At 34.2% G+C, this 11,012-nt stretch overlaps 1 protein-coding gene across 1 annotated transcript; it reads left to right on the forward strand.

Moving 5' to 3' along the window:
* Window positions 1-441: 441 nt before the first annotated feature.
* Window positions 442-9,558, forward strand: LOC134510874 (myosin heavy chain, striated muscle-like). The gene is made up of 4 exons (XM_063324089.1): window positions 442-729; window positions 2,790-3,036; window positions 6,421-6,704; window positions 9,509-9,558. Exons 1-3 carry the CDS (start codon window positions 442-444, stop codon window positions 6,612-6,614), a joined length of 729 nt encoding a protein of 242 aa, XP_063180159.1. The 3' UTR covers window positions 6,615-6,704; window positions 9,509-9,558.
* The last annotated feature ends 1,454 nt before the right edge of the window (window positions 9,559-11,012 follow it).

Genomic DNA, 11,012 nt, shown 5'->3' on the forward strand with positions numbered 1-11,012 from the left:
TTTGGCAGATACCAATCCAATCATGGACATCTCGTGTAAAGTTTTATGGACTTGAATCTTTAGTAAAGATAAGTAAATATATTGCAGAATCACAGAATTTAACTAGCTCAGCCAGAATTAAATAAAATTAATCAAGTAGTTATATAGACTTTCTGGAGTTGGAATAATAGCACTATTATCTAATTGTGTCTTTACAGGTAAAGAAGATATAACTCTGCTTTTTAGGATTAAAAATGAGGAATTTCTTTTACATATAAATTTAATAAATCTTTTTAAATATTTCTGTTCACTGAAAATAAAATACAAATCACAAGTAGCGACATGTTCAGCATTTGAAACCTGGAAATGGAGCTATAATTTATGTTTCTTAAATGATAGATAACTGAATCAGGACATCTGGTATAATGTACAATAATTTCTAATTTAAAACATGAGCTTGTGATGTTGAAAAATCAATACAATGAAAAATCCTCCAGAGTTGAAGAACGTGAGCAGATCATACAGGAACAAAAAGCTGAAGCTGCTAATATACTTGACCAACAGGAAAAAAAAAAGAAAAAGTCTGTCCTTGAAATTGAAAAACTAGACAGGACCTTACAGTCACTGCATCTGGATGTAATAGCTTCCCAGCAGAAACACAAAGTGGAACTTGCTCAGCTAGAACAGCAGATAACACAGCTTGAAAGAGACCTTACAGATGCCAGGAAACTTTATAGTCAAAAAGATCAGGTATGTTTTTGCTATGAGAACGAGCAAAACAGCTATCTCTTCAGAAATCACATTGCAAAATAGAATGTGAAGGAGCTGGGCGTGCACTACTTCATACATATTTGTTATGAATTCTAGAGAAAAAATACTTTATCGCAAATTTTGTAAGTGCGTATTTCTCTGGTGTTTGTCTCTAAATTCAAGATGTCTTAGGGTTTGTGATAGCAATGCTGTCAAAATGCATACTGATAAAAATAAAAAGACTACAGTAATATGACTTCTTCTGTTAGGTTTGTAGATATTTTTATAAATGTTATTTGCCAGTTTTAACTGCAAATCCCATTCATACTCATTTTCAATGTCAGAAATCTACCTCGTCATACTTTTTCTTGGGATAAAAGGTACACAGGCCTAGGAGTTTTATTTACTCTTTTTACCTTGCTGTGTGAATGCTTCCAGCACAAACAATGTTCACAAGGTGAAAAGGTTTGGGTTTTATTAACAGCATGATATCTGTATCACTGGACTACATAATGAGCAGAAATAACTTGTACTTATTTGGGAACTTTGCCAAATACATAATTTCAATTAGCAATGACAGCATTTAGGATGCTCTAATTATTTCTGTCCTTTTTAAGTGCCTTTTTCTTTTTTTTACTAGTATACTGAAAATAATAAAAACCAACATCCCCCTAATTTTCTGAGCGGGCTTCAGAAACAGATGTACAAGGTATAGGCTGTCTGCAGACAGCCTAGAAATCAACTAATGAGGAAGAAGTGTTGATTGTTTAATTTCTAACTTTTTTTTTTTGTTAAACAAAAAAGAACAACAGAAGGGAATTAACCCTCCAACAATCTCTTCCTCGTAATTAGAACCTTTTTATTATTTACTGAATAAACAGAAAGAAATGGAAACATATTACTGTGGCAGGGTATTATATGCTGTCTATTAAGTTTTACACACCTGAAAAAATATGTTAATACAAATAATTGTTGTCATGTTAACATCGTCGGTTTCAAGCTGTCTGAAACAATTTTACATTCTCAATAAAGAATGTTTAACATTTGAACCAAAAACACTACAGCACGAATAATTAAAGGCTTAAGTTAAATACATAGACAGTCATTTAAATTTAGATCTGCAATAACATTTACTATTATTCTCTAAGGCTTTGACTGTGCTTGACAGAAACAAAGTACTCTGGGATTAATTTCAAGAAATGGTGCCAACTGTGCGCAATTTGCTGTAATTAAGACATGAAAGAGTACTAAATATTCAGATTAAAAGAAGCATGATGGAGCATGATAGAGAATCAAGGTGTGGCATCAAGCCAATAAAGCACAGTCACTCATGAATACTCAATAGTGATTGATATGAAACTTATACGTATAAACTTGCAGCATGTACTTAAAAACTGTGTAGATAAAAATTAAAACCACGGCACTGTATCTTAAGAGAAAGGGCTCTTCTAAATGCAAAGTCTGAGTTGTACGTGGCATCTTCAAACAATAACAAAACAAAGTCCAAACACCGTAGTTTTACACAGATAAAAAGTTTAAACAAAGAGGGGAAAAAAAAAAAAAGTAGCGTGGCAGCTTTTTTCCTATGGCTTTGGGATATCCCTCTGGCCGCATTAACCTACAGCATTTGCCTGAGTGCCAAATGAAAGAGCTCTGCAGCAATTGGCACCAAGAGGTTAAATATCCCCCCCCCTCTTCCTTTTTTTTTTTTTTATTCATCAAACCTTTTCCCTTTTTTTTTTTTTAAAGGAAAAGCATTCATTTAGATCAAACTGCATTTCCCTCTTTTCTCTCAGAATTACATGGAATATTTCTTCTTGCCTTTGAACTTATAAGTATTGATTAATGATGTATTTATTGTAATACTGAATCTTTTCTTCAACAGACTTTTTTAAATTAAAGTCCTCGTAACTTTTTGATCCTAGAGGAGATGTGGGTACTTGACCCAGTTGCTAATGAGGTGCTGTATAATCTCACGTATCCTATAGCTCAAAATAGCAGGATGCAGTATAAAAAGTACATCATAAAAGGCACTATTGGAATGCTTTTTGTCTTCACAGGCAATACGCAAAAGAGATGACCTTCTGAGAAAGTCGGAAGCTGATTTCCTGCAGGCAAGGGAAGGTATCAAAGCAAAAGTGGCTGAGGTGGAGCACCTTGACAGTGTGGTCAAGAAACTGAAAGCCAGTATCCAGGACACACAGAAAGAAAAGAATCAGACGGAGACAGAAACCACCATACTGAGAACTGAGAATCAGCAGCTAAATCAGGAACTGCAGGGTGTGCATAAGCAGTGCAGAAAGACAGGTAATAACGTACAAAAATAGTAATATTACGGAAATGTGAATTTGGCGCAGTCTAATGGAATAGAATTTTCAATCATATGGGCATATGATTGTTGTAATCAAAGGAATATAAAAGGTTCCCTGTTCAGCTTTAGGGTAAATTTACAGCTGTAGACTGCGACTTCATCAAAACTAAATAAACACAACTGATTTTTTTTTTCTCCCCAGTTTCTATTTCTGTTCTATAATCTTTGTATTAATTTGGTGAAACATCTATTTCTGTCCCAGAACACCTGCTCATTCACTGGCAATGCAAGGTGTAATTTGAACTTAACAAGTTTGATATCATTGTTAATATTTTAGGTGACTTTTTAAAGCTGTATGATTAATCCCCAGTATAGATAAGTTAACAGCTTTAGGAGTAGTGCACTAATGAATATAGATTTTTTTTTTCAAGAGAATGGTGTCCACAAAAGCAAAATAAGATACAAAATCCAAACAATCATCCGATTATGGGGAATAAACTGCTTTAAATAATTTTTGGTTGGTGCTTCTGGCTTTTACACTGAACATCTGTGCGAGAAGTAGTTTTCAAAATAAGCAAATGCAACAAGGAAATTGCATTATTAATATTTTGAAGTCAAAGTATAGTAGAGCTTGAAATATACTACTTTTACCAAATAAAATATTAATGAAGTCATTTGGAACATAATAGACAGCCTGTGTCAACCCCTTAATTTTCTCTTCCACTATTCACAACATTGCCAGATACGTGTTTCTGGATAAAACCCCCTAGAGGTCTGCTGCAAATTCTTTTTCAATACAACCAGATCATTGCAGATAATTGTATTACACAGGGTATTGATCCAAAATCGTTGTGCACCGGAAACATCTGAAAAAACATGATTATAGCTTTCTGTTTATTGTTCGTACATCATATAAGCAGGCTTTTGTGTGAATCACCTGTAAGAAAGGCAAGGTGGAAACATCAGAGAAATTACCTCTTTACAAGAATCTATTGATCACTTTAAATCAAAGAAGTATGTTTGACATAAGATTACCTGCCAGTTTGAACATTAGGTACACTATGTTATAGCCTGGGGCAGTTGTAAGTCTGACAAAGGGATTGTAAATAAAGCATGCAGCTGCTAGCGCCTCTGGCTTGGGATCAACCAAGGCTCAAGTCCAAGGCATAGGTAAACTTAAAATAATTTAACCCTTTTTTACCAGGACGTTGTGAGTTAAAACAGACTATTAAAAATAGCGACTAAATCGCCTTTTGTATCTATAGATAGGTATGCCAATTACAAAATATGCATCGTTGGGTCTGTTTACGAATCAAAACCGATATAAATAAAATAAATTTTGGAAGATAATTCCATCTCCACACAACAGATCACACCTCTAAACTACTTCTAAGAACTTTTAAGGTGTTGTTAACGATCCTTTTCAGGATAATACAGACAATGCTATTTCAAATAAAATCGACTGTGACTTACTTAATACGTCCTGAAATTTGAATAAACTTCATTTGTCATACAAAGGATTGTCTTCTACATAAAAAAAATCAACAGCTGAAAAACTTTAAATGGAAGAGGTAAGCATTGCATGTAAAATAGTCACCCTTCTTCTGATTTCAAACCCAGATCCAGTACTAGGAGTGCACAGATATTTGACATTATTCAAATAAGTATTCGTATTGATTTCAATGAGACTATCTACCACAGGAAGGTTGTGCACAAATGTATTGCAGAAATAGGGCCAAAATGCACTGGCAAGTAGAATTTTGTAATATATTATATTTCTTATTGAATGATGGCAGCTAAGGCTTGTGTATAACAAAATTGCTCATTTTTTAGATGTGAAAGAAAATCTGTTATAAACTGTTTATTAGGCTGTACTTTTTTTTAAACACGTGTTGACATTAATAACCATTTAACTCATTAGTTCACAGAGATACTCAGTAAAGACGAGCTGTGGGTGATATGTACTGTTTGTTGCTGATGTTAGCTGTGTACCTTCCTAAGGCACACAGTTAAACAGTTTATATACGGTACTTTTTACTTGCAGAAATGGTGACTGTTGTCGTGTTTTGTGAAAAGTGGGGTTCTGTTCCTGTCAACGAGAAAAGAATAAAGCAATTTTTCATATAAAGAAATTGATCTTCTGGATATTCTGAATTCATAAAGGTAGATATGGTAGCTGAATTTAGATCCTGTGCATATGGTGAACGTTGTTGGACATTAAAGACAATAAATGCAGAGCACAAATGTTTTTCTTTAAAGGATTCTATCCATCTAAGCCTGGAAAATACTGTTTTCCGACTTCATTGAAGCCTGGCGCACTTATCACTCTTTAATATTGTACTACAGCACGTTAAAAAAAAGGGGGTTTTATTTATGATCCTGTGAACTCCTCTGTTATGATACTTACTGAACTGCTATCACTAAAAGCTTCTTAATTTCTTAAATTTTCTGGTATCAAATTTCAAAATAATTTGAATACTGCGTAATGAAGGGAATGCATGCTAGAAAATGCTTGTTGTGAAGCACTTGTTTTAGTGATTAGCTTTATTCCACGATATCTTAAACCTGGTAACTAAATGTGCCTATATGTTTGAAGCCATTATTTATGAAAGAGTATAAAAACAAATACATGTGTGTGGATTTCTCTCTGCTCAGGTACGTGTACATCTGCACACTCGCACAAACTCCTGCATGCACATGCTGAGGGTCAAATATTTAAATTAAAACCTATGTACATATATCTTTTAGGAAAATGGTCAACAAAGAACAAAGGAAAAATGTCTTTGTCTTAAATCACTTATTTTTCTGAGAGAGCTGGCAGTGTACAGCTATGGTTTCTTTTGGTCTAAGGAAAGATTGCCATCTATTGGATGACCTTGGAAAAGAACGGGGTTTTACTATGTATGTGCTCTGTAATTCATGGAAAATCTTAGTGAAATTGAAGACTTTGAGCTTAAATTGTATACGTTATGATTGTGAAATGGTAGAAAAGCTGCTATCTTTTCAAAACCGTGATTTTGAATTCTAGATTGACTCACATTGCAAAATATGAAGGCAATAGGTGTTTGCTTTCGAATGAACTAAATACAGAATGTGTGTATGTGCAGTAAGATTTGGTAGCAGTTTAAATGTTTGCAGAATATTGAATCCCAGTTTCTCTATTTCAGTTTACTGGAGTAAAATGAGAGAGACTTAAGCCAGCTATTAATATATTTGTGGTGTATTTTCCTCTCAAGATTTGGGAACTGAATGATGCTCTTTTCCTGAAAACAGTATTTGTTCAGCTCTTACAGAGGATTGCACTGCACTACATTTAAAACAAAAATATCACTCGGCTTGGGTTTAAAATGTAATGCTTTTTTTTTTTTTTTATCTTTCAGCCCAAGAACTTGCCAGTCAAGATGAAAAACTTCTTCTAATGGAATCCAGCTTGAAAGCAACTCAAGAGCAGCTAAGTGAGCAAATAGCAGAAACAGTTCGCCAAGAACAGAACAGTAGAAAATCACAGACAGAGCTGAAGACCCTGAGAGAACATATTATAGCTTCTGAAGAAGAAATTAGTGATTACAAGTGAGTTACTGCTTTTTCAGTATTCGAGAAACAGAAGACATTAAAGTCAACAGTAAATCCTTTTAATATGTACTGTATTAATCATTTCTCTCAGGTAAGATGTAGTGTAAATGTGTTCTATAACTCTATTGAATAAACTGTTAAATCTAAATGATTGATTAATGTACGCTTTAAAACCTATTCTATATGTAAGAAATTGAATGTTGAAAAAATACTATTATTAGTGTTCTGTTTTACTTTTGAGATTATAAATATTCTGTAGTGTTGCAGTAGAACAGTATGTGTAATTATTTATTACATATCTATTAATGGTATTCTCATTTTCCTCTTTTTAGAGACCAAAGGTTACATATGGGTCTTATTGTCTTTCTTTTTTTATTAAAGAAGCTGCCTCTAAGCAAGACACTACCAAATTAAAGGAAATTTGGTGTTTGAACTTTTAGTCACAACAGCAAGGCATGTAAATGAAAAGAAAAAAGGCATACTGTATACTTTAGAAGAGTTTACACTGAAAAAAGTACTTCTGCTCTTATCAGGCAGATTTAGTATCTATTACATTGAATCCTAACTCCTGGGATTTAGTTAAAAAGTACCAGTGTTCAACAATTATCTTTTATAAAGTAGCTTAATGTTAACTGTATTTTTGTATTGAGCCACAAACTGATTCATTGTTCAGATTTGTCAAGATTTAAAGTATGGTAAAAATTACTCCAGTTAATTCTTTTTGCATGGAAACAGTTGCTCTCTTCTTACTAAATTTATGTTATATTAAGCAATCTTACAAGTATACAGACAGAATATCAAGCTGTTTTGTAATATTGCAGAGCACAGATGAGCACTTTATGCAAGATACCTTGGCTGCAAAAAAAAGTCCATTCATTTGGTGGTGGACTGAACATTTAAAGCTAAATGTTTTATCTCAGATTTGTGGCAAGCATCAAAGAATATCTCAACAAATCTCCTCTGACAGTAGGTTTGCTAAGTTCAGAGGCAATAAACATCATGCGTCTAAAATGAAAATATGATAATGTATGCTCTGTGTAAATTACTTTTAGACTGGAACTTCATACTTTTCTGTAGTTCAAATGTTTTAAGTTGTTTTTTTCTGCTGAAGACTGGGAAAAGCCTCATGGAAAAAACATTGTCTTCAGTAATGTGTCTTCATTTCTTTAAATAAAATAGCTTGGTGGTTTTCAACCTGTAGTTATATCTCTAAAGATATTACTACTACTTCTCTAGGGAGAACAGTATCACTGATTTACTTTCTTAACCTATCTTGAATCTTTTGCCACAGCGGGTTTTCTTAACCACTTCAAGTGATTCCTCAGTTGCCAAAATGCCATGTTATGCCAATTCTTGTAGCTACTTCTTTGAAAATAAAAAGGTTACAAACTTCTAGGACCACTGATTGTGGTAACTTGGTGTGAGATAGTGGTAGAGGTGGGGGGGATTGAAACTCCCAGCTGTAACTGATCGATTGTGTGGTGAAATACATCTTTTGAGAGAGCAGGAATTTTGCAAAAGTTCAGTGAAATGAGTTTCACCAACGTTGAAATAGAAGGCCAGATGATGATAATTAGAGGACTTTCAAAGGGACTTTTGTTATATTTTTTGTGAACAAAAAAAGTTGAATGAATCTGTTAACGTGCAAAAATTATTAACTAAACTATCTTTTTCTCTTCTATTTTCTACATTTGTTCAGTGGCTTTGGAAGTTAGTTACTTTAGCACATGAGCATAACAAACTTTGAGTGAGAGGAATCTTTTTGTAGCTCTATTGATTATCAAAATTAGGTTTAAGTTTTAACCTTAAATCTGTGCTACCATTGCTTTTTAAAATTACTCTGACTCATTACTGCAGGATCACAGTCAGCTAAGTATTTGTTGGATCTGAAAAATTAAAGCTGCAGATTTAAAACAATATTTTTAATAAAGTTGTACTAATAAAGCTAAAAACTGAAAAACAAAGTTGGAGGAGATTTTTAAATATTGAAAATCCCCTTTAAAACAACATTTTACTGTGTACCTGGAAACAGTCATTCTGTGCCAGTCGGTATCTGCTCTCTTCTGTTCCTTGGGAGACAGAAAGAACAATGGATCTCTGTCCCCTGGGTCTTCTGGGACAGGGAATGTCATAAGGGTTATGTTCAGTAACTAGGCAGGGTACTGCATGTGTTGTAAAGTAGCATCCCTTTGGTGATGACTTATTCAAAGTCATACAGTCCCGGACTTTACCTACCTTCCTACTTAGTGAATCTGGCAAATGCAGCTGGAATCAAGGCGAACGCATAGGACCGTACAAAGAAAAATGCAGTGCAGCATAAATTGGCCAGTTAAAACTACACGGAGAGCCGATCTTCTGATGTAGCTGTTGTGGGGCCTTTGAGGGGAAAATTCCATATCTGTATGCTTTTATTTCCTTATTATGAAATCGTACAATAAAAGTTATTTTTCCTGGAAGTGGTAAAAAAAGGAAATGGTTGACTGGGATTTAAAAACAATAAAAGGTCAATTACATTCATTAGTTTACCAGAATAAAAATATTTAGTTTTAAAATAATAAAAAAAAAGATTTTGTGCTGGTTTCACTGGGTGCCCAAAATGCATGTATTTCAGAGGGAAAGAACTGAAAGTTTTTAGAAGTCACAAGCTTTGTTTGTTGTATACTTATACTGGATGAAATAAACTTAAGGTAACAGATACACCATCACCACTTCCCTGCCTGCCCTCCCCACCCCCCCCCCCCCAATATAAGCCTGTTACACTTGAAAGATTTGTTCGGAATGTCCAGTGGGAACCTGGAAATCGTAATAATTTGTAGTATCGATTGTGTGAAGCTATGCAGCTGGGGCCTCTAGTGAATAGACAGGAATAGACATTTTATTGATTAACTTTTACAGTCATATTTTCAGGACTCTGCTGCAACATAATTTTCACTTCCCAGCTTTGTGTTGCTGCATCATGAAACTTGGATTCTTCTCTCTTAACATTTACCCACCTGAGGGAAACAGTATGGACTTGTCTTTTTTAAGCTGTGCTCTGCAGAAATGAATAATATTTGGCGCACTGAATTCTTCTAAATTTCCCCTCTGCTGTCACAATAAAATGAAAAATCTTCACAAGTGATGTTAGTAAGTATTGCGTAAGTTGAACCCTCCCCCCACCATATACTGGATGCTATTGTGTAATACCTTCTAGTTATTCTTATCCTCCTTTGCATTTTCATTTTTATTTTCTAAGTGGCTAAGATTGTGGCAAAAGCAACCCTCCTCCTTACACCCACAAGTTCCAGAAGTACTTAAAGGAATTTACCCCATAACGAAATAGGTGCTTTTATTAGTTAGTGGAATTTTAAAAGGACAAGGCAAAATGCTCGCCTGGAAATCTGAAATGAATTATCAGTAAAAAATGCTTTGTTTTCAGGAGTGACATCCTGCATTAACTAAAATTCTTTATAAAAATACCGAGAGGGCAGGATTTCTGTACAACTACTAATCAATCATTGAAAAAATATATGTGTATTTACTGAAGTCTTAAGGAGGCAAACTTAGGAACCATTACTTTGCATTTCTGAAATTATTAATTTCCAGAAAAGAACAAAAATGGCATTGGGCCATTGTGCAAGGAACTGTTGCATATTTGCTGCTGCTTTTTTCAGTTACTAGCCATTTCTCTTTCACGTGCATAGACAATTGCCAGCAAAAATTCTGATCCATTTTCCTTCATTTATTGACTGTTTATTATTAGATAGTTTATGTGCTTACTTTCACATCGACTATGTTTTTAACACAAGCTTAATGACTTTCACAAAATAGGCCAAATACTCACTACCATCATCACTGATGCTAATATGATTTAAATCTCTGTCATCCCATTTTTTTGAAGTTAATATTAATGTCTTCTAATAATATAAATGTTTAAGATGTTTGTGGTCATGTCCCCTTTTGTCCTTCCCCTCCAGTCGGAGACATCATGGTGTGCACCATATGGAGCTACAACTGAGGCAGAAATGCTCTCAGCTATTGTAAATTCACTTTGTTTACCATTGCCAAACTTATGATGGAATAATTCTCTTAAAAAGTCAGGAAAAGTGTGGAGAACTTTAAAGGATGAATAACAGCATCAAAGAAAGAGGAAGAACAGCAGCTTCTCAAGGCCTCAGTGTCCACTGGACCTGGAATAACTTGGAATAATCAGAAATAATCCCAGGTAACAACTAGAAAATTTGAAGAAGTGGGTAAGTTTCTTTTTATGCATTGCAAAATAATGTATTATCTAGCAAGCTAAGTAAAGTAGTATCAGATCTTAATGGCATTCTAGGCCTCAGTCTTTCAAACATATATGAATGTCAGCTGTTTCACGAAACCAATTACCTTATAAACATGTGAAAGGCTGTTCACAAGT

Source organism: Chroicocephalus ridibundus, chromosome 2 (assembly GCF_963924245.1).
Source record: "Chroicocephalus ridibundus chromosome 2, bChrRid1.1, whole genome shotgun sequence".
NCBI classification, from domain to species: Eukaryota; Metazoa; Chordata; class Aves; order Charadriiformes; family Laridae; genus Chroicocephalus; species Chroicocephalus ridibundus.